Here is a 25,532-nt window from a genome sequence, read left to right as displayed (position 1 = left end):
CTGAAAAATGAAACGCATGCCAAAATCATAACATGCCTTGCATCACACAAAAGCCACCTGGTTTTGAACTACCATGCAAAACGTGGTCCACTCTAAATAGGATTCTAACTCGTCATGGCAGATGTGCTTACTCCCTGTATAAATGGGGTAAAATACCATCCCCTCGGTGTGACTGTGGAGAAAATCAAACCATCAGTCACATTGTTGAAGAATGTTCCAGAAGAGCCTATGATGGGAGCCCCGATGACTTCCTGCTCAAAACTCTAGAGTTGATAGATTATATTAATAGACTTTATGTTTGTTTGTAATCCTTAAACTTTGTAATATTAGTGATGTTTGTTTGTAATTATTAGCGTTTGTTATATTAGTGATTTGGCTGTTTCTTTCTTATGTGTGTGTATTGCAATACGATTAATAATAATATTAATAATCAGAAAATTTGGATAAGTTTTACAAGAGTAAACTAGAAATTTTAAAGATCCTCATTTTCAACTTATAGCTGTACAAGCTCTTATTCTGCTGATACAACTTTGGCATTGCATAACTATCCAGCATAAATATTTAATGCTGTGTCATGGCACAAATGTAAATTGAAGGTAATAGTGGCCTTGGAGGGCTGTCTTCCATTTTATACCTGTGGAAACGACTGTCACACTAGTATTTGAATCTGCATGTTTAGATGTTATGTTACTTGTGTCAGTGACCACAGCTGCCGCCACCACTGATATAATACGGGACAAAACTTCCAAGGGTACACTGCCTTATGATACGGCTAAGTCATTTTCCTGCAGTACCCTTCCTTCCAGGAGTGCCTGTCACCTGGACAGCTCAGTCAGTAAGAGCATTTTTCATGAAAGGCAAAGCTTCTGGTTTTGAGTACCAGACCAGCACACAGTTTTTATCTGTCAGGAAGTTTAAAAACAGCGCACACAACATGACCAAAATGAATGATGATTCTGGTATTCATCCACTGTTGACCATTTCACACTACTTCAGTTGTGGTAAATTTCTGCAATTTCAACTTTCATGCATTCAAAAATTTGACATCACAGTTTTAGAGGGGGACTTTGTACCACACAATTATAATTTCAGACATCACAGAATGTAAAACAACAACTTGCTTTGAATAGCACCAAGACAACACCGAGGTAAGACATCAAGGAAATCATCTGATCTAGGATAGAAGACAGAAGCCAGAAGCCTAATACTTATCTGTGCAGGGAGACAGCACAATAGCTTTTGTTTCCTTACTGGACTAACCCCCCCCCCCCCCCTCTCTCTCTCTCTCTCTCTCTCTCTGCACCATCAGTTATCTGTTTGATGGCATATTCTCCTTTTAGTGCATGACCAGAAAACTGCTCTAAATAGAGGCTATGTGGATGGTGAGAAATAGTAAACTCTTCAGGATTGCTTAGCCTCAATTTACACTATTTTTTCTGGTCTTATTCTTGTTTTATTGTCTTGTTTCATCACCCTTTTTAATTTTATTTGATTTATTCTTTTGTCCCTTTCTACTTGTTTCTGACCTAAAATTGTCCTTTTTTAGGTCATTAATGACGTAGTTACACTGACCTCCAAGTTGACTAGTACATGACTCCTCTCCTACCTGTAAGGTTGCACAGCTTTCCAATTTCATCTAGCATCAACAATCAATATTTCTCTCACACTATACGAGAAGTACCTCCCGCCCCAGGCTCCTATGGGATTTTGCCCATGTCCTTCTGCCATGCCACCCTCTTATACTATAACACTTCCCTCTCTCTGGAAGAAGGCACCCTCTGCTCCTGAAAGCTAACAGAATGTCATACCTTCCTGTGCTGCCTTTGAAGATCTTAGGCTCAGGAGATCACAAGACTGTCTGACTATCAGTATATGTTACTTCATTTAGCCTCACATAAGGTGCACATGTAGCCTTAAGCTACAGATGCTAACTGAAGGCTGCCCTACAAGGTCATACAATGATGGACCAGAAGACATCCTGCTGGCAACTCCAAAGCCCCTAGATCACGTAAATCCTCTAGATGTTTGCTTATAAGATTTTAAATTGTGTATACTATTCTCTATACTTTACACATTTTTGTTTTCAATGTAGCAAGAAGCTATATGATAAATAATTAAATAGAAAAATGAAATGCTGCTTCTAGAATGGGAATAAATTTCTGTTTAATATTTGAACATATTTTTTCACAACATTGACGAAATTACATCAGATTAGTATTTTGTGTAACTGGTCCCCAACAGCTGTAAGAGACTTGATGGACTTCACTGCAAGTACAATAGCTGCACTTGTTTTATATTTATTTCTCAGCAAACCATTCTGGTCATTACCGGACCATATTCAGGATATATAAAACATGATCAGTTGAGTTTTGTATTATGCATGGTTGATTTTTTTATAGATAGTACTACAACAAGTTCATTTGGATAGTTCAACTATCTAACAAAGGAATAATTACTGTAAAGGGTAATTTCTGTGATCACTTATCAAATTTTAAAGTATTATGATATCCTGAATATGTTGTTGGTCAGAATATACTGACAGTCAAAATCTCTGGGATACCTAGTGCCTGTAACATAAGGTCTTTCAGCAGAGGTAGCAGTAAACATTACATTTCAGTTGTTCCAAGTGTGTTGTTACTTTAAACTGGTAGGCATAAGTATCCGATTATTTATTTCAAAACTTATATCGAAATGGAGCATTTCAAGATTCTGAGTAATTATTGCTATCACCCAAACATCCATGGCAATACTAGTATAATTTTATGAGCAACTGGGGATTGACAGAACAACAATATAAAAATTGTGAGATTATTTTTCTGTCCATATTTATACTTAAAACTTTAAAACCATCATCTCTATCTTTCTGTCCATTTGAACATGCTAATCTCCAAAACTACAAAACCAATTTTCAAGGGTTGTTCATAGGTAACATAAGTGTAGCTTGGGGTGATGTACAAGCTTCATTTCATGAAAATAAGGGGGAAAATCGTGGTTTTAAATTTTATCTAAACTCATTCAATCGGCTTAGTATTTTGGATGTTTAATTATCACAATGTAGTACACCACAGAACCAATAGACAGCGCTTAAGTTTTGTGGTACATTAAAGAACCAATCGATGGAACTATTAGCTTTTTTTTTTTTTAATGCAGTGACAGTTGAATTTCCAGGAGGTTACATAAAGGACAGAATGAAGTGCCAAAATCTTATCTTAACCAACTAACAGCAAATTTACTTGGCTATGATCAGATTCACAGATTTCACTTTGTGTACCAGAATACTGCTTTTTTTGTTGTGTTTTACTTACATTCCATGCTAGGAAAAACAAATTTAATAAGTTTGCTTTGTGGTTTGTGTGCCTACACATTAGATTTTGATTTTATTTTGTTTACATATAAAAATGCCTGAAAATGATCAAATCTTCCTGAATACACCAGAATGGCTAAAAGACTGAGGACTATGAAATCTCAAGAGTCCAATGAAAATGGAGAGATGAGACTTGCTGCTCCTCGGGAACATCAGGCTTTAACTCGCTCTTTGGAAACTGCTTCCAAAAGCAAGGAGTGATGTAACTCTAATCGAGAACATCGTGCAATATCTTGCTTCTCAGAACCCTTAACTCACAGAGGCTTAAGTTACTTCTCTCCAACATAACATCATAGAAGGAAAAATTCTGACAAAAAGCGGCACAGGTGAGAGAGTGTCGATACCCTGAATCCCACTTATTCCTAACAGTTTTCCATTTCGTTTAAAACATGTACAATTCACAGTGAGCTCATGTTATCCACTGACGATAAGCAACACATAAGGTGAAACGCTGCATGATGCGGGTGTGGATCTTAGTGTCAGTTTGCTTTTCATATGGCCCACTCTGTGTAGCTCAATGCCACATTAGTGAAGCAAACAAGCTCTTCATTCATGTAACCTATTTTACTACTTCAAATGTTGTACACAAAAAAGCTTTATAAATCAAAAATAAATTCCGCGAGTACAAAGACGGGCAGAATCACAAATAAATATCTGGTCACTGCCAGGATTCTCAACTAGTTATAAACATTTTCAGCTCAGTGGTCACTTTCATAAGAAAATTTCATTTTTCTCAGTAGAAAAAAACCAGCTGTCTTGTTAGGCCTCAGAAAATGTTAGGATAAAATTTTCTCTTTACATCGTATGTTCTCAGTGATCTTAGTAATTTTGTTAGGAAGATTTGGAAGGTTGTAACATCTCACCGGTTAGTGAGTAGTTAAAAATGGTTTAAATACCTGTGAATATCTTGTCTTTGGTGTCCCTCGATGACTGCATACGTGAGCTAAAATATGCTTGTTCAGTAAATACAGGATACCATAATGGATTTCACTACAATGATGTAGGCCACAACTGAAGTAAAGTAAGCACGTAGATTTATTCACTTCAAAACCCGTATCTTAGGAGCTCATGATCAATCTTCGGTGTAATAACCCTCGTCGTTACTACTACAGCTAACCAATGGTAGCACATACTACACTGGTGATATTAAATAGTTCAGATGCAGTAATTTGATAGAAAAGCATGTGTGAGGTCCATTGCATACTCAACAAAGTACGAATATAAAGTATCATTCTGCCTTTTTCAATATTAAATCAAACTGTTTAACACTCCGAAATAATCCATCACTAGACTGTACTAATATACTGTTTTCGACAATGTCCAACACAAGAGTTGCTCTATTGTAAATCCAAACCTGAATCATGCACCAAGAACTTATCTCAACTGTACTCACAGATCTGTCCTCTAGTGGGTCCAACACTCATCTGCCCTAACAATACTCGAGGACGAGTACTTATACTCTTCCTACACTGCACTACTGGTTATAATAATGCAAAACATAATTTATAATATGAAATAGTTTAACATCATTATCAAACACTCTATAATATTCCCTGCTTTGCTAGAACAAGTCTAAGACATTTTCTAAACACACAAAAAAACACATTAATGTTGAAATTGCAGAAATAAGCATTCTAACAATGCTAAACGATCAATTATCTATATTTTGTTAGTTAGGGAAATATATTATTCTTTTATCGAAACATTTTGCATATATTTATTTCCTGAATCTGATTTTGATTGTTTATGGTACAAAGGGTATTGTAACTACAATTGTTTGGTATTGGTATCACTCTTCTAAAAGCCTTTTGCCTATTACCGAAAAGTAATTTAATTTAATTATAACTGGAGATAAAAGAGTATTGATCAAGTAATACGTAATGCAGGGGCGGTAACCATAAGACTGGAATGTTACAAGGTGATTGAAGTGAATGGTTTAAGACTGTGGTTACAGCAGCCCTGCATCAAGGATGGAACTCAGTCAAACACTGGTGAAGATAAAACAAATTAAGTTTTAAACCATGTGAGAGAGAAAATATTTTTGGAAAACCCTACCATAAGTGCCACATAAAGAACTGTTACAACATTGAAACAACGAACAAGGCTGCTAGCACAGAAACAGGCCATTTCACAGTACTGGCCGATCTCACAGTTACCCAAGAGGAAGTAATATAAATGTTCCACACGGCTCCAGCAGCACTTCATTTTACGCAACCGAAATTTCCCCAAAAGTGAACTGCCACACTGCCGTGGAGAGTAATATGCAGAACAAACAGCCTTCTACAGCTCCTTTTCTCTTCTTTCTGTGTTGCACAGCAGATTACAGAAACAAGGACTAGAGATGGCCAGCTGGGTGAAGGTAACAAGCATCAATAGACAAGCTCTTCATCTGGCCAGCCATCTCATGCTCTGTATCTGGAGTATACAGCCACATTGTCTCAACTCTCTTGCAGTCTTCAAATACTTCAAATGTTAACAACACTGGAGGTACGCCATTTCACCTGTCTTTGCAAGGGATTTCAATATTGAAAATATGTCACTTTATTATCTACTACAGTGTTTATTAGTCTCTGTCCACGAAACCCAGGGTTCCACAGAGATCATTCAAATGTGCCTTTTTTATGATATTCAATAAGGTAACTTAAAAACACAGAATTACAACTAACCCTATCTTCCACCTATAATTTGGATAGACAGTGGCAATGGTTTACCGACAGTCAATAATGCTGTATTCATCAGAGACCAGACAGCAGCCTCACAGATGGCAAAGTTGACTATTAGGGAATAACTGCAAGAGGCAAGATTGTAACAGGCCATTCAAATGATCAACATCGTCTGTCTCTCAGAACATCTGCATCCAGAACAGTCCATATCACTCTTGACATCTATCATCAGTACTTTCCAAATGAAGAGCAGACTGCATATTAAAATGTATTGTAGACTGAAACACTATTTATCATCAATACACGATCTTCAAACATCTAAGTAGAAGAGTGCAAACTAATACCCTATTCATTGGCGGAAGAAAAATTTAAATTAATGTCATTAACAGAATTCTGGCAAAGTTTAAAATACGAATATCTTTAATTGTTACAAAAGACTGTGCTGCTGCTTTTATCACTGGACAACTACACATATGTGCAGAGCAGGGTTCTCAGCTAACATGGCAACATAAAATCAATACTCGACAGACTTGATGCCAAATCTGTCATGATAGCTCAGTTTTCATCTACAATACTTAACAGTAAGTATATCCCCGAAAATAAGAACCAGTACCATCGTATCATTAAACAGTAAATTTAAAAGTTCAGTTTATGTTATTTTAAATTCAAGTTATTTAAAGAAATCTGAGTACATTTTGAAATTACTTTTTGAAGCAAATAAATGTTGTCTGAAATAATTCTCATTTTTTTGGAGATAAGCAATTTACATAATGTTCCATTAAAACATACTACAGAAGCAGACCAGTGGTTCCATTATGAAAGGGGACCTTAAAAAGGGTTCCACTTGTTGTCTTCTTCAGTCCCACGGATTCCTACTCGGCTTCCTGTAGCACTGCCGTAACACTTGCATTTAAGAAATCTAGCAGCACACCTCTGAATTGCTTTAATGTTTTCCTTTAATCCAACCTGAAGGGGATTCCAGATACGTGAGCAGTACTCAGTTATGGCATAATCAGTACAATGTCTCAGGAACCATGGTCTCAAGTGCTATAATATGTACAGGAGCCACAAGCTTTGAAGGGGTAGGGGCAGATATGGAGAATCATCCAAGTGAAACAGGATCTTGAATGAAGAGGACTGGAATGGCACTAGGTTGAGAGGGAAGATGTGCAACTGCGCAGGCAAAGGCAGAAGGATATCACGATAGTGGTGGTGGCAATCACGATAGTGTCCGCGGCAATCATGATAGTGATGTTAATTATGGTGGTTGGTGGTGGTAATGATCATAGTGATAATCATTAGAATGATGATGATGGTTGTGGTGAGCAGTGATAATGAGCATGCTAATTACTACCACGGTGATTATCATGGTAGTCATAGTCCAATACAACTTTGTGTGATAGATTTGCCACTTGTTTTGTATGACATATATTACTAATACAGAAAAAATAAACTGACCACAGCCAACACAAACACCCAAAATCTGAAGTACATAAATGAGGAGTTCATTCTAAAGAAATTACTTCCACTGGTGCATCAGACACTTTTTAATTATGGTCGATCATTCTGCTTTCTAGTAGGGGGCACTTCACTTTCAGTTCTGCCTTTAGTCCAAGAATAAGACACCACAATCATTGTTTGTTCTACCTTGTGACAGGTCTAGGCATGGTACTTTTCCACTTCTCGTTGCCTTGCTGTATTCTGTTCACTTCCAGGTTACCTTTTTTCTTCTCCGCCACCCTTTAAGTTCTCCATCCCTTCAATTGTTTGCTGAGTAAACACAGCCTTCTGATAACATGGTTAAGCCATTCTTACTCCTTACAGTTTCTGTTCTCTCCAAACTCTCCTTGTTCCTCACTCTGTCTTCACTACTCATGCCCTCTAGTTTCCACCACACCCGTATTTCCAGTGGTGTCTGCCTTCTTTTGTTGTTTTTCATAATGTCCAGGTCTCTGGCCCACATAAATCTCTACTCCATACCTAGATTTGGTCACCTATAATGTCCCATTAACAGCATTCCACAGTCAAACAACATTCAATCAACAGATACGAGCGCAAGCAGTGTACGTGGGAGTACCACACAGACTGTTTGAGACAGCATATAATAATCATATAAAAATGCAAGACCATTTTGGTAAGACAATGATGAGCTTTTCATAAAATTTACATTTTGTCTGAGGAGAAATCAGTGATTACTTGTTTTTCAATGTATCTACTGACTATCACAATGGCACATGATGGTCACTTTTGGTTTCAGAATACCATCTTCCAAGATGTAAATTGGATGGCAAATTAATGTTTCATTAACGTAAGTGTTAATCATGCTGTTTCAAATCAAGATCCCTTATCTAAAAGTGTATGTTGTCCAAACAGAGAAAAACTTTTTGAAAATACAGACATGCTAGCATTTTTATATTTTTTTTGTCCATTACATCAGTATCTGTTTACTGTTACTGCTATATGTATTTCCAATGCACAGGAGCACATGTAGGGCATTCAATCAATGCTGAGGTGAATGACAGGCACAAGACTCACCTGTGCGCTGGCTTTCGTAAGGGTCTTCGACATCAGCCTCGTGGTATATCACAGAGTGGATGGAGTCGTTGTGTCCCGACGGGAAGAAGTGGTGTGCCTTCTCGACGTAGAAGGCACCGTCTGAAGGCGAGTATATCTTGCCTTCAAACACTCCATCGATGACAGAGCCAAATACGTGGCTCTTGGGTTCACCTGAAACAAAATGGAAAGCGAATATTATATAGTCTACCTTCTGCATGCCATCCCAGCTGCACTGCACACAATTACACGCAGTTTACATTAAAAAAGGTCATAACTTCATTACTAGACTGTTTTTGTGCAGAAGTATATTATAACATCAAAGTTACAGATAAATTTAGACTGAAGAATATCAGTCATGAATTCCACTATGAAATAACTAGTTCATTTCAGTGTAGGCATTCATCAAGTTCTTTCACTTCAAAGTCTTTCCTCACAGAATGGGTGCCAAACAAAATTGTAAGTCATTTACACACTTTCATTTTCTATTGTGCTACAAAACTGTTGAGCAATGTATCTAACTGAGTGAGGTGGCGCAGTGGTTAGCACACTGGACTCGCATTCAGGAGGACGACGGTTCAATCCCACGTCCGGCCATCCCGATTTAGGTTTTCTGTGATTTCCCTAAACCGCTCCAAGCAAATGCTGGGATGGTTCCTTTTAAAGGGCACGGCCGACTTCCTTCCCCATCCTTCCCTAACCCGATGAGACCAATTACCTTGCCTTTTGGTCTCTTCCCCCAAACAACCCAACCCCAATGCATCTAAAACACATAGTATTAGCTGAATGAAAGAAAGGTAAAATAATATCTCATAAGGAGAGTCTTGGATATCTTCCAGAGCTATGTTTAAACAGGTTGGAATTACTGCACTCACTTCACAGTACATGCACTTCTTACTTGTTCTTAAAGTTAAACGTAAAAAAGTCAGTTCTGGATCAACCATGGTTTTCTGCGCTTACACTAACTGTCACATAGGTAATGCCTCCTCAGTTATAGTTCACAGCAAGGTCTTACAGTCCGATGTTAAGGTCCATAAGTAACAGTGTGAAAGCATAAAATATGACTGGAAAATTCTGTGCATATTCAAAAGAAGAAGAAAGATATTTATTATACAACTATACTTTCATCAAATAATCTTGATCTGAAGACTAAAGACTCCTCTCAGTAGCATTTCATGCAGCAGTACTGACAGAGCTCTGCCCTTAGAGCATGAAAGTAGCTCACTCTTCGACAGTTGTCAATGCAACCACGCTAGTAGTAAGCAAGCAGCTGCTCTGAATTAAACCATCGTTCTCTTGCTAATATATTATGTTTATTTGTGGTCATTTCAAGCACTTGTAATGTATAACATATTAATGACAGATAATTAATAAAATACACTGCTGGAAAAACAAATTACTACACCCGGAGAGATGATACCGATTTCAATCCAATCACAGCATATGACACCTGGAGGACAGTAAACGTACTGATAATGGTTTCCATGCCGTCTGCCAACAGGTAACACAGTGGACAGATAACATCTGAGTCTACCCTTTATTAGGGAGTGCTCACAGCCAGAAGGTTCAGTGTGGTGCAAAGATGTGAAGTAAGACATGCTCCATGCTCCCAGCAGCCAAGTGAGCCAGTTTGAAATGGAAGAACTGTGGCCTTTTGAGTGGCAGGATGAACATTTTGGGGAATTACCACACAAGTTGGACATGCTACACCAGTTGTGCAATGGTGCTGATACCGGTGGTCTAGTAAACATTCTCAAACCCGTAAACAAGGTTCAGGATGTCCACGCAGCAGATGTGCACTAGGATCGTCGTACTGTAAGGGCAGCAGTGGCAGATTGTACAGTTACCAGAGCACAGAAAAGATGGCTGTGAACCCAGATGCGCCAGCATGAACTGTAGCAAACTGGTTAGTAGCAATGGGACTACAGGCACCAGCAGTTCTACCCATTTTCCATTCACACTACAGCATCAATGTGCGTGAGTGAACTTGTGCCATCAGAGGATTGCTTGGAATATGGTGTGGAGCACCACTGTCTTCAGCAATGAAAGCAGGTTCCGCATGCATTCAGGTGATGGCATTTGTACATACCACATCAACCTGGTGAGCATTGTCTCATACAGTGCATTCATCCAAGATTCACTGGCTCCACCTCAGGCCTTACGGTCTGGGGTTGCGGTAAGCTGCAAGTCTTGTTAACCCTTGGTGTTTCTGTAGGAGACACTAACCAGCACTTGGTATGTTGTTAGACCCATTCTTTTGCTGTTCTTGCAACAGGGGCACGGTGCGTTGTTCAGACAGGATAATGCTGCCGACACAGTGCCCGTGAAACTCAACACACTCTGCAAGACGTGCAGCAACTTCCCCGGCCAGCACGGTCTTTGGATTTGTCTCCAATGGAGCACGTGCGGACACGATGGGACGAGAAGTGACTCGTCAACCCACAGCTCTTAGAGAACTATGTGAACATGTCAAACAGGTGTGGCATAGTGTATCCCAGGATAGTATTCACTGTGCCACAGTCAGCACTTGCATTTCCACCCTTGGAGGCTACCTCATGTACTAAATGGGTATTTCAGCATGGTTTCATACCTGGTACCTGAAAACCACTTGTGCTATTGATCTGTAAATTTAAGCAATTCATGCTCTCAATTGTACTGTTTCAACAATAAATCTTGAGTGAATTGGAAATCTCTGAAAGGATGTACTTTTTTTTTCCCCAGCAGTGTAGTCAATAGAAGTAATTTCAAATTACACTACATTAATCTGTGTTTCCATCATCTCTATGGTTTCTCCTAGATTATGATATCTACATAATATCATTTATTGATAAATGAAACAACAACGAATATTAGTTACAAGTGTACGGACTGCAGCCTGACAACCCAAACATAGTATTGCGAAACAACAACAGAGTCAATAGCTGCAGCAAACAGCAGTGCCCAACACAGAAAATGTTACTTCTGAGAAACTGTTCCTCAAATCTTCACATCTAACCTTTGTCCTGGATCTTGTTACCCTAGATGTCAAGAACAATGGGAAATGTCTACACTAACTTTCTTTAAGCACAGTATACTGCAGCATGGTTACTCAGCATTCCATCATAGCAAAAAGAGCGGCTGTTTTAACAAGTGTGGTTTCCAACACGTTGAAAAGCACTGTCTATTGTTGTTTTCTGTCTCTATCTATTGCTCTATCGGGTTCATCTCCTGTAATTGGGCATGCCAGTCCAGAAGCTCGATGTTATTTTCCCGAAGCCAAGTAGTTGTGTGGACAGATTTATGGCAGGTTGCATTATCGTGCTGGAATTTAACGCCATCCGTATTCGTATCGCCAAAAAGTGTTGTAAAAGAGGGCAGCAAAGCAGATTCTAGGACTTCTATGTACTTTATGGGAATCCATTTGGCCCTCTCATGCAGCGTTTATAGAGCCCCAAATCATGACGCTTCTTCTGCCACGTTTTACGGTAGGGACTGCTAGGGCACAGTCTGTTAGACTGTGGCTAGGGCGACCATACGTCCGGATTAATCCGGACTTGTCTTCCTTTTTAACTCTTTGTCCGTGGTCCGGGCGGATTTTTACAGTGTCCGGCGTTTTCGCAAAGTTGAGCGTAATACAGTTAAATTTACAATTCGTCCCGTTCTATTGCTCTTTTCTTAAATGCTTTAACTACTGGCACAGCCTTCGTGATAAACATTTACGATGGCGGTGTTAGTAGGTGCCAGGTGGCACCAGGATCGTAGATGTTATCGTTGATCGACCTATAAGCGAATGCAAATATCGATTATTTAAAATTTTAGTTTCGTATCTTCGCTTTGTATTGGCTTGGCTTCCTGTAGTACACGTGTGATTTGTGAGTGTAATTTTTAACCGAGTGAGTTAACTAAACCTAAACGAAAGTGTACGTTTTTTTATGTCCTTTCCTGCAATTATCCGGCTTTCAAGAAAGGGAGAAATCAATTTGAAGCGGAATGTAAGATACGTAGAGCTGGAAAGTACGTCTCAGTGAGTGGCCAATAAAGGTAATAAATAACTCGACAGATTAACTGTCATGGTTTTATTTCATTGTTTCATAGTCATTCAATTTATTTGTATTCGGAAGGTTAAAGTGCAGTTTACATGTCGTCAGCTGCTGCTTGAATTGTAGATGTTGGTAGCGGGGCGGCGAATGAAGGGAGGTGAATGGTCTTACGTTTTTCGCTTTGTAAACAATTCCGTGTTGTTAACATAACAAAACAATTGACGCCACACTGTCACCACAATCAATGTTTTTAATTTTTTATATTGCTCAGTTAACCACCACCTGACAATCAGTAACAATTGACAACTAGTTTTAATTCCCGGCAGAAACACACAATCTTATTGGCTGCCTGAACGCTATAAAACGAAATGCATGTTGCTTTGTCACTGAAATGTTAAATTTCTTGCACAGGTGGCCAAGATCTTGAACATCACATTGCCACTCAGAAATAATAAACTCATTTATTAAAATTGAACGTATGTTTGATGGGGAATACTGCAGATGATGATGATACCATCCGTCAGCTTTGGACAAGTCACATGAAAGTAGCTAATCAGGAGTGTCGTTTAGGCGGCCGTCTTTGTTAAATCTTAAAACTAGGCGTAAATGTAAAAACAAGTGATGCCACCCTGTTACCCCAATCAATGATTTTAATTAAAAATAAAAAATATTGCTCTAGGAATCACCACCTGACCACCAATAACAATTAACTACTAGTTTTACAGGTAATTCCCGGCAGTCACGTGACTTGTCCAAAGATGACGCGTGCTATCCTCATCTGCAGTTGACCCGTTTGATGTGTCCTCTTTCTTTCCTTTGTCCTCCCTTTTGAAGCTGTTTGTCCTCTTTTTTAAAAAATTGCATCTGGTCACCCTAGGACTACCTCAAACTCTTGTGTTACATTCCTCGCCCATCAGGCTACGGACGTAGGTCACACCCGGTGTACCTAGACTCTGAAATGTGAATAAATTTTGTGGAGAATTCTTTGATGAGTTTCTAAATTAACACATTTTGTTTTCTACCCAAACTGGTACGTGCATTTAGAGCATGAAGTAGACAAACCCGCCTGGATGTTTGCTTCGTCAGACCACATGATATTTTACCAACCCTGTTCGGTGATTGGTGGTTTAGGGCCCACTCATGCCATGCCTTTCTATGTTTCTTCCTAGCTTTACAGCATTTTAGACCAGCTTCTTGAAGTCGTCTAAGCATATGCAAGCAGATATTGTTTTCGTAAAACTTTCAGGCAACTCAGCAGTGAGGTCTATAGAGCTTTTCTTCCTAGCTGTTAACGACTTTCTTATTCCGTATCCCCCCCATGAACCATGGACCTTGCCGTTGGTGGGGAGGCTTGCGTTCCTCAGCGATACAGATAGCCGTACCGTAGGTGCAACCACAACGGAGGGGTATCTGTTGAGAGGCCAGACAAACGTGTGGTTCCTGAAGAGGGGCAGCAGCCTTTTCAGTAGTTGCACGGGCAACAGTCTGGATGATTGACTGATCTGGCCTTGTAACACTAACCAAAACGGCCTTGCTGCGCTGGTACTGCGAACGGCTGAAAGCAAGGGGAAACTACGGCCGTAATTTTTCCCGAGGGCATGCAGCTTTACTGTGTGGTTACATGATGATGGCGTCCTCTTGGGTCAAATATTCCGGAGGTAAAATAGTCCACCATTCGGATCTCCGGGCGGGGACTACTCAAGAGGATGTCGTTATCAGGAGAAAGAAAACTGGCTGTCTACGGGTCGGAGCGTGGAATGTCAGATCCCTTAACCGGGCAGGTAAGTTAGAAAATTTGCAAAGGTTGCAGTAGGTACTGGGAGTCGAAGAAGCTTGCACAGGATAGAGTAGCATGGGGTGCTGCATCAAACCAGTCTCTGGACTGAAGACCACAACAACAACAAAATAATGTGTGTGAAATATTTTGGGACTTAACTGCTAAGGTCATCAGTCCCTAAGCTTACACACTACATTATCCTAAGGACAAACACACACACCCATGCCCGAGGGAGGACTCGAACCTCCGCCGGGACCAGCCTCACAGTTCATGACTGCGGCGCCCTAGACCGATCGGCTAACCCCGCGCGGCCAACAACAACAACATGTACACTGCATGCGTCAAAAATTTCCACGGTGCTCAATATTTTGGCCAAGGATGTATTTTGCCTGGTGATCTCAGGGGCTGTTCCAATAGCTTTCAAGAGCACGACTGGCGTGGGATACGAACGCGGGTCTTCTGAAACAAGAGATCCGCCTTCGTAGCACACCTGCAACTAGCGAAGTCACACCGTCTTTTTCCTACTGCACGCTCCCACACAGACACGAAACACTACGTCACAGAGCGTGGTATGGATGCGCATGTATTTGCCAGCTGAGAGCTGGAGACCAACTGGCTCGTTTACTCACCAAACCGCCGGCAGTTGGCAGCACGGTTTGCCCTGTACCAGAGCTCCGCACTGCTAACGTGTTAATTACAGACACACGTTCTGGGAAATGAATGCAAATGGGGTGTAGGAGCCGCTGTGTATCGGTGGTGACCTTTGGCTCACTTCGCACTGCGGCAGTGGGCGAAAGTATTTCTACGCCGACTGTGTGGAAACGGCGCCTGCGTCGCCGGCCGGCATCGCTTAAAAACGGTGTACCCGAGTACGCCAGCCCGTTGTGACCAGCATCACACTGCTGTACCTAGCGCTTAACTCGCCTTGACATCAGACCATCACGGTGACGATGGCCAGCGTCATTATAATTACGCCACTGGCCATTAAAATTGCTACATCAAGAAGACATGCAGATGATAAAGGGGTATTTATTGGACAAGTATATTATACTACAACTGACATGTGATTACATTTTCACGCAAATTGGGTGCATAGATCCCGAGCAATCAGTACCCAGAACAACCACCTTTGGCCGTAATAACGGCCTTGATACGCCTGGGCATTGAGTCAAACAGAGCTTGGATGGCGTGTACAGGTACAGCTGCCCATGCAGCTTCAACACGATACCGCATGTCATCAAGAGTAGTGACTGGCGTATTGTGACGAACCAGTTGCTCGGCCACCATTGACCAGACGCTTTGAATTGGTGAGAGATCAGGAGAATGTGCTGGACAGGGCAGCAGTCGAACATTTTCTGTATCCAGAAAGGCCCGTACAGGACCTGGAAAATGTGGTCGTGCATTATCCTGCTGAAATGTAGGGTTTCGCAGGGATCGAATGAAGCGTAGAACACAGCATCGTAACACATCTGAAATGTAACGTCCACTGTTCAGAGTGCCGTCAATGCGAACAAGGTGACCGAGACGTGTAACCAATGGCACACCATACCATCACGCCGGGTGATACGCCAGTATGGCGATGACGAATACACGCTTCCAAAATGCGTTAACCACGATGTCGCCAAAAACAGATGCGACCATCATGATGATGTAAACAGAACCTGGATTCATCTGAAAAAATGACGTTTTGCAATTCGTGCACCCAGGTTCGTCGTCGAGTACACCATCGCAGGCGCTCCTGTCTGTGATGCAGTGTCTCAAGGGTAACCGCAGCCATGGTCTCCGAGCTGATAGTCCATGCTGCTGCAAACGTCGCCGAAGTGTTCGTGCAGAAGGTTGTTGTCTTGCAAACGTCCCCATCTGTTGACTCAGGGTTCGAGACGTGGCTGCACGGTCCGTTACAGCCACGCGGATAAGATGCCTTTCATCTCGACTACTAGTGATACGAGGCCGTTGGATCCAGCACGGCGTTCCGTATTACCCTCCTGAACCCACCTATTCCATATTCTGCTAACAGTCATTGGATCTCGGCCAACGCCAGCAGCAATGTCGGGATACGATAAACCGCAATCGCGATAGGCTTCAATACGACCTTTATCAAAGTCGGAAACGTGATGGTACGCATTTCTCCTCCTTACACGGGTCATCACAACAACGTTTCACCAGGCAACGCCGGTCAACTGCTGTTTGCGTATGAGAAATCGGTGGGAAACTTTCCTCATGTCAGCACGTTGTAGATGTCGCCACCGGCGCCAACCTTGTGTGAATGGTCTGAAAAGCTAATCATTTGCATATCACAGCGTCTTATTCCCGTCGGTTAAATATCGCGTCTGTAGCACATCTTCATGGTGTAGCAATTTTAATGGCCAGTAGTGTATATACTTATATGGATATCGTGTATGTTCTTTCGGACATGCAACCTTTAGAAAGACACAACAAATGATCCAGGAAGGCTACTCGGTTTGAAAATGGCCGGACGGAAAATAAAACGCGTTCAGGACGCCCTTCGACGTCTACCGGCGACATTCATGTCGGGAAGGTTATCACCAATTCGCGCCACAGGACAAACTGTTAATCGATGGTACTATCGGGACGTGTTGCGCTGCCTGCAAGGAAAGGAGAGATGAAAACTGCCTGAAGTGTCGCGAGACAATTCATGGCTCTTGCCTCACGATAAAGCACCTGCACATTCATCCCTGTTGGTGCGTGCCTCATCCTCCATACTCTCGACACCAAGTGCTTGCAGAATTTTTTTTTTATTTTATTTCCAATGGTGAAAGTACGTTGAAAGGAGGAAGATTTGCAACGATAGACGATTGGAATACTCTCTTTCAAATTCTGAATGTGGCAGGGGTAAAATACAGGGAGCGAAAGGATATCTACAATTTATACAGAAACGAGATGGCAGTCATAAGAGTGGAGGGACATGAAAGGAAAGCAGTGCTTGGGAAGGGAGTGAGGGTTGTAGCCAATTCGCGATGTTATTCAATCTGTATATTGAGCAAGCAGTGAAGGAAACAAAACAAAAATTCAGAGTAGGTATTAAAATCCAGGGAGAAGAAATAAAAACTTTGAGGTTCGCCGATGACATTGTAATTCTATCATAGACAGCAAAGGACCTGGAACAGCAGTTGAACGGAATGGACAGTGTCTTGACAGGCGGATATAAGATGAACATGAACAAAAGCAAAACGAAGATAATGGAATGTAGTCGAATTAAATCTGGTGATGCTGCGGGAATTAGATTAGGAAATGAGACGCTTAAAGTAGTAAAGGAATTTTGCTATTTGGGGAGCAAAATAACTGATGATGGTCGAAGTAGAGAGGATATAAAATGTATGCTGGCAATGGCAAGAAAAGCGCTCCTGAAGAAGAGAAATTTGTTAACTTCTAGTATAGATTTAAGTGTGGTTCAAATGGTGCAAATGGCTCTGAGCACTATGGGACTTAACATCTATGGTCATCAGTCCCCTAGAACTTAGAACTACTTAAACCTAACTAACCTAAGGACAGCACACAACACCCAGCCATCACGAGGCAGAGAAAATCCCTGGCCCCGCCGGGAATCGAACCCGGGAACCCGGGCGTGGGAAGCGAGAACGCTACCGCACGACCACGAGATGCGGGGTGATTTAAGTGTGAGGAAGTCGTTTCTGAAAGTATTTGTATGTAGCGCAGCCATGTATGGAAGTGAAGCGTGGACGATAAATAGTTTAGACCAGTGTTTCCCACCAAAATTTTCTCGAGGACCCCCTTCATCGAGCATGATTGGTACCTTGTAATATCACAGTACCAAGTACCTAAAAAAGGCAAATTAAGTGTCTTTTTATACGTTTTCTATTTGTGGTACCTAGAAAAAAATTGAGATATTTATTACTGAAAAAAATATTGAGCTTTAAACTTTTTGAATTTAGCTATCATTGTTATTGTTAAATTTTTGGTTTTTGCGCAAAATCTTTGTCTTCAAATCTGGGTGTTTAGTACAACAGACTTCTTAAAAAATAGCAATTGAGTATCATACGAAATATATTTAATATATTTTTTATTCTAATAGCATCTTGGGGACCCCTCTGGCATAGCTCGCGGACCCCTAGAGTCCGCGGGCTACCTGTTGGGAACAACTGGTTTAGACAAGAAGAGGATAGAAGCTTTCGAAATGTGGTGCTACAGAAGAATGCTGAAGATTAGGTGGGTAGATCACGTAACTAATGAGGAGGTATTGAATAGGATTGGGGAGAAGAGAAGTTTGTGGCACAACTTGACTAGAAGAAGGGATCGGTTGGTAGGACATGTTCTGAGGCATCAAGGGATCACCAATTTAGTATTGGAGGGCAGCGTGGAGTGTAGAAATCGTAGAGGGAGACCAAGAGATGAGTACTGTAGCGGGACTTTGAATTTCGCCGCGCTACACTCGTTCCCTCAGACATAAATTATACCGTCGCAGCTGTATGAGCGCTCGACGGCAGTGAAAATACTAAAATTGTAACTCTTTTTTTTTCTATCCGTCTTTATTGTCTCTCGAGAGCGGAAGCTTAATGCAGACGTGATCTGATGAAGACGAAAAAAAACTTATTAATGTGTAGACATATTGTGGAAGTTGTTACGACATTTGGAGGAGGGAAGCAACGTAAAATAAATTGTATTTAATATCAAGACGGTTTTGTATACATTAGGAATTCCTGGACAATGAAACTTATTGCAAGATTTCGGAGCAGACTTTTCACGCAGAAATGAAGTAGAAGATTTTGAAGACCTGGAAGCCGCACGAAAGAAGACATGTTAACCTGGTAAAGAATGAACTCTTATCTACGCCATTTCCCCCTGTTAGTCACATTCGTTATTCTGTCTTTTTTCAAATAACTTTTGTAGTGGAAATTGGTTTGACTTTTTCTCAGAAACGCCACAAGGACCACCCCAACAATAGCTTTTCCGAATCACGAAGTCCGATAACTTTTCTGTAATACGAAGTCCGATTTGCATTTTATTTTTTCCCTTTTTCACGATCATTAACGAATTTTAAACCCCATTTTTACTCACCTCTTCTTCCCACATTTTCAACCTTTTCTTCTCTTTTTCTTTTTTATTAACAACTACAGTACACTAAGCAGATTCAGAAGGATGTAGGCTGCAGTAGGTAGTGGGAGATGAAGAAGCTTGCACAGGATAGGGTAGCATGGAGAGCTGCATCAAACCAGTCTCTCAGGAGTGAAGACCACCACAACAACAGAGGTGGCGCTCCAAGAGGCGTACGGAGAGGGGGGGGGGGCGAGCACTCACCGGCGAGGTGTCCGTGGTAGAGGTGGGCGGTGTCGACGTGCAGCGGCTGCCCCGCCGAGCCCAGCACCTGCAGGCGGTCGCTGAAGGCGGCGGTGTCGCGGCGCAGGCGCAGCGGGAAGCGGCGGCCGCGGGCCTCGAACTCGATGCTCAGCGGGTGGACGCCGGGCCGCGGCGCCGAGCGGCGCGCGCGCGAGTGTGCCCGGTGCACCTCGGCGCGGTCGTAGCTCAGCGGCTCGTAGCGCGAGATGTACTCGTTCAGGCGCTCCGCTGCGGGCACACGCAGAAAACGGCCGCCATCAAAATCCACACACACTCCGGTAAAAAGAAAAAAAAAACAAAGGCGAGCACATAAAGTCCGCTTGCAATTACTTGCCACGGCTCCGTTGTCAGCTGATACACTGTGTAGCGCTATAAGTACACTACTGGCCATTAAAATTGCTACACCAAGAAGAAATGCAGATGATAAACGGGTATTCATTGGACAAGTATATTATACTAGAACTCACATGTGATTACATTTTTCACGCAATTTGGCTGCATAGATCCTGAGAAATCAGTACCCAGAACAACCACCTCTGGCCGTAACAACGGCCTTGATACGCCTGGGCATTGACTCAAACAGAGCTCGGATGGCGTCTACAGGTACACCTGCCCGTGCAGCTTCAACACGATAGCACAGTTCGTCAAGAGTAGTGACTATTGTGAGGAACCAGTTGCTCGGCCACCACTGACCAGACGTTTTCAATTGGTGAAAGATCTGGAAAATGTGCTGGCCAGGGCAGCAGTCGAACATTTTCTCTATCCAGAAAGGCCCGTACAGGACCTTCAACATGCCGTCGTGCATTATCCTGCTGAAAGGTAGGGTTTCGCAGGGATCGAATCAAGGCTAGACCCACGGGTCGGGCCGGCCGAAGTGGCCGTGCGGTTAAAGGCGCTGCAGTCTGGAACCGCAAGACCGCTACGGTCGCAGGTTCGAATCCTGCCTCGGGCATGGATGTTTGTGATGTCCTTAGGTTAGTTCGGTTTAACTAGTTCTAAGTTCTAGGGGACTAATGACCTCAGCAGTTGAGTCCCATAGTGCTCAGAGCCATTTGAACCATTTTTTTTTAACTCACGGGTCGTGTGCTGTTGTTGTGGTCTTCAGTCCTGAGACTGGTTTGATGCAGCTCTCCATGCTACTCTATCCTGTGCAAGCTTCTTCATCTCAGAGTACCTACTGCAGCCTACTTCCTTCTGAATCTGCTTAGTGTATTCATCTCTTGGTCTCCCACTACGATTCTTACTCTCCACGCTGCCCTCCAATACTAAATTGGTGATCCCTTGATGCCTCAGAACATGTCCTACCAAGCGACCCCTTCTTCTAGTCAGGTTGTGCCACACATTTCTCTTCTCCCCAATTCTATTCAGTACCTCCTCATACATTAAAGCTGCACACCCTCGGGAAAAATAACGGCTGTAGTTTCCCCTTGCTTTCAGCTGTTCGCAGTACCAGAACAGCAAGGCCGTTTTGGTTAGTGTTACAAGGCCAGATCAGTCAATCATCCAGACTGTTGCCCCTGCAACTACTGAAAAGGCTGCTGCCCCTCTTCAGGAACCACACGCTTGTCTGGTCTCTCAACAGATACCCCTCCGTTGTGGTGCACCTACGGTACGGCTATCTGTATCGTTGAGGCACGCAAGCCTCCCCACCAACGGCAAGGGTCGGTTCACAATGGGGGGGGGGGGGGGGGGGGGGGGGCACTGGCCGGCTAACCAATGGCACCCCATACCATCGCGCCGGGTGATACGACAGTATGGCGATGACGAATACACGCTTCCAATGTGCGTTCACCGTGATGTCGCCAAATACGGATGCGACCATTATGATGCTGTTAACAGAACCTGGATTCATCCGAAAAAATGACTTTTGCCATTCGTGCACACAGGTTCGTCGTTGAGTACACCATCGCAGGCGCTCCTGTCTGTGTGCAGCGTCAAGGGTAACCGCAGCCACGGTCTCCGGGCTGATAGTCGATGCTGCTGCTAAGGTCGTCGAACTGTTCGTGCAGATGATTGTTGTCTTGCAAATGTCGCCATCTGTTGACTCAGAGATCGAGACGTGGCTGCACGGCGTTCCGTATTACCGTCCTGAACCCACCGATTCCATATTCTGCTAACAGTCATTGGATCTCTACCAACGGGAGCAGCAATGTCGCGATACGATAAACCGCAATCGCGATAGGCTACAATCCGACCTTTATCAAAGTCGGAAACGTGATGGTACGCATTTCTGCTCCTTACACGAGCCATCACAACAACGTTTCACCAGGCAACGCCGGTCAACTGCTGTTTGTGTATGAGAAATCGGTTGGAAACTTTCGTCATGTCAGCACGTTGTAGGTGTCGCCACCGGCGTCAACCTTGTGAGAATGCTCTGAAAAGCTAATCATTTGCATATCACAGCATCTTCTTCCTGTCGGTTAAATTTCGCGTTTGTAGCACGTCATCTTCGTGGTGTAGCAATTTTAATGGGCAGTAGTGCAATTATGTACAAAACAACGAAATTCCACAAAAACAATTCTTTCTTTCATTAGATAAGTTGTGCACGTTACTATTAGAGTTGCTATTAATTTCACACTCTGAAATTGATCTGAATTTAAAAATTTGTGAACACCCTTACGAGCCACCGCTGACCATGTATCTGTGTCACTTTGAAATGTAGGGCAGCTATCAACATAAGTTACTTGGCCTGCCATAATGACGTGTAGCTTAGTTTTTGAAGTCCTCTAGGCCGTTGTTGTGTTAGAGGACTTCCACGGCTACCTAACATCAGAGATAAAGGCCCGCCGCGGTGCTTGTGTCTGTCTTGTGCGTCGGCTTTGAGCAATGTGTGAAGTACCCGCCCGTACACCCCATGCTTCGATTGCGAAACGCGGGCCGCAGTAGGGAACTGCTAATCCAGCTTAGCTGCGTGAGAGTTGGTCCGCTTAAAAATAGAAGCGGTGAGCGGCGGCGACGTCCGGATTCCTGGCCGACCCCGGAGCTGACTCACGTCGGCGATGGTTGCGTTCGCCACTTGCTGATCAGATGCAGCTATGCGAGTCACTGTGGCGGGCAGGGAGGCATCGGCTGCAGAAAGAAACCTTCACGGGCGAAAGTTACTTCAGGTTACTGACTTGTGCAAAGCGTCCATAACTCCGTGGGACCTTTCACGGAGAAGCCGCAACCCTAGAAAATTGTAACGAGAGTCTTGGTTCAAATGCCTCTGACCACTATGGGAGTTAAGCGCCTAGAACCGCTCGGCCACCACAGTCTGGAAGACCTCCTGATCTGCGCTTGGGGCATGTTGACAAATGTAACGTACTGCGTGTACATAGACAGAAACGCCCACTACTCGATGATTTAACGATTCTAGAACAATCACTGGAAGCAGTTAGTTCCACAAAATACCTAGGAGAATGCGGACGGATCGACTTCACGCGGAAAGACAACACAGAACAAATCGCAGGTAAGCGAAATACCGGCAGTGTCATAGCAAAGACGGGAGGGGTGAGTGGTGCGGCGTGGTTGAGGGGGAGGGGGGGGGGGTGGCATGGCTACCTATTAATCCCCGGGTGTCACTTGCAGATGGGCAGCAAATGGTCTCCAAGACAAACAAGATTTTCCGGAAAACATATTATTACCAGCCGGCCGTGTGGCTGAGCGGTTCTAGGCGCTTCAGACTGCGACCGCTACGGTCGCAGGTTCGAATCCTGCCTCGGGCATGGATGTGTGTGATGTCCTCAGGTAAGTTAGGTTTAATTAGTTCTAAGTTCTACGGGACTGGTGACCTCAGATGGTAAGTCCCATAGTGCTCAGAGCCATATTATTACCAGAATAAGTTCTGTACATTATATTACTATATGCGTTTCTGGACGGATGGTGTGCAACAATGAAGTGTTGTGCCTCGGGCGCCGATAAACAGGGTTTTGGGGGGGGGGGGGGGGCAATACAGTGTCGTCCGGGCGTCAGTTATGTTCGCTACCCCACTGAACACCATTCGAAAAAATCTTCAATAGGTGAAACCCAGTTAAGATGGATGCGGCAAAAATTAATACGAGTATTTGGGTCAACGTTTCTAAAACTCTAATTCCTCTCTCTCAAGCACCACCCTATGAGGAGAGAGCGAGAGTTTTAGTTTTAGCGAATCAAAATTTACGAAGGAAATAAGTATTTTTTATTTGTCCGTAACCATTTTCCACGCAAAAATGAAAACTTGGATTTTCTTGAATTACAGGGCCAACTATCAAGAATCAAAACAAATGTTTAAGACAAAATGTACGCAGATTTTTATGTAAAAACTGATTCTGCAATAAAAAATGGGGGTTCCCATTTGATATTTTGAAGTTGGCTCCCACCCCACCCCCAGGAGGCTGGGGTGGCGGGCTAATTTTAGCACCAGCAAATGTCCCCCTCGAAAATAATCAAATTTGAGTTATTCTGGTTTGTCGACTTAAAATTTACACCCCATATATATATATATATATATATATATATATATATATATATATATATATATATATATATATATCATGTTACACACTTCTAGAGGTTGTAGAGGTAGCTCAAGTTTTGCACAGGAACCCACGTCCGGAAACGTGATGAAGTTACAAACTTTCTAGCATGATGGAGAAGGATAAATGTCTCGATTTGAGGTAACTGTCCTTGTACCAGAAACAAACGAGTCGGAAGTTACAAGCGAAAATTGTTCTGATACCTCCGACACTGGAATAGATGTACCAGAACTGTAGTTTCTAAGGTTGTTGGGTCGTCAACTCCCGGAGATTGCAGTATGGCCCAAAGCAAGAAAAAACTGTCCCGTAATCATGTGCTCTAAAATTCATGTCTGAGGAGCTATGAGCACTGGTTCATCTTCGCTGCTGTGATGATGATGATGATGATGATGATGATGCTTGGTTTGTGGGGCGCTCAACTGCGCGGTTATAAGCGCCCGTACAAATTCCCAAACTTTGCTCAGCCCAGTCTCACCCACACTGATGAAATGATGAGGACAACACAAACACCCAGTCATCTCGAGGCCGGAAATCGAACCCGGGACCCGGTACTCGGGAAGCGTGAACGTGACCGCGAAACGACGAGCTGCGGACTCGCTGCTGTGAAACACATCTCCTCTACTGAACAGCTATTTAGGTACACAGTCAGAGCCCATGTTTACTAGACTTTTCCCTTGTTTTGGTCCAAACTAACACCTCTAGATATTGGCTAGCCTATAAGCCTAGCAACAACAGTACATGTATTCCCCTGCATATTCGGACACTCTGGGATGATAATGGCACTGAAAAGAAGGATGACACGCGTAAAGTTGAAATACTAAACACCTTTTTCCAAAGCTGTTTCACAGAGGAAGACCGCACTGCAGTCCCTTCTCTAAACGTTCGCACGAACGAAAAAATGGCTGACATCGAAATAAGTGTCCGAGGAATAGAAAAGCAACTGAAATCACTCAACAGAGGAAAGTCCACTGGACCTGACGGGATACCAATTCGATTCTACACAGAGGACGCGAAAGAAATTGCCCCCCTTCTAACAGCCGTGTATCGCAAGTCTCTAGAGGAACGGAAGGTTCCAAATGATTGGAAAAGAGCACAGGTAGTCGCAGTCTTCAAGAAGGGTCGTGGAGCAGATGCGCAAATCTATAGACCTATATCTCTGACGTCGATCTGTTGTAGAATTTTAGAACATGTTTTTTGCTCGAGTATCATGTCGTTTTTGGAAACCCAGAATCTACTCTGTAGGAATCAACATGGATTCCGGAAACAGCGATCGTGCGAGACCCAACTCGCTAGAAAATATTAGATACAGGCTCCCAGGTAGATGCTTTTTTCCTTGACTTCCGGAAG

At 42.8% G+C, this 25,532-nt stretch overlaps 1 protein-coding gene across 2 annotated transcripts in view; it reads right to left on the bottom strand.

The window, feature by feature from the left end:
• Positions 1 to 25,532, bottom strand: part of LOC124552410 (disintegrin and metalloproteinase domain-containing protein 10) — a 523,851-nt gene that overhangs the window by 48,746 nt on the left and 449,573 nt on the right. For both annotated transcript variants that reach the window (XM_047126674.1, XM_047126675.1), the window contains exons 2-3: positions 19,654 to 19,920; positions 8,563 to 8,754 (exon numbers count right to left, since the gene is read on the bottom strand). In XM_047126674.1, the coding sequence (XP_046982630.1) occupies positions 8,563 to 8,754; positions 19,654 to 19,920 (459 nt within the window). The remainder of the gene's footprint in view (positions 1 to 8,562; positions 8,755 to 19,653; positions 19,921 to 25,532) is intronic.

The sequence above is a fragment of the Schistocerca americana genome, chromosome 10 (genome assembly GCF_021461395.2).
Source record: "Schistocerca americana isolate TAMUIC-IGC-003095 chromosome 10, iqSchAmer2.1, whole genome shotgun sequence".
Lineage (NCBI taxonomy): Eukaryota > Metazoa > Arthropoda > Insecta > Orthoptera > Acrididae > Schistocerca > Schistocerca americana.
Note: the sequence above shows the minus strand (reverse complement) of the source record. Positions and strands in the feature narration are given on the sequence as shown.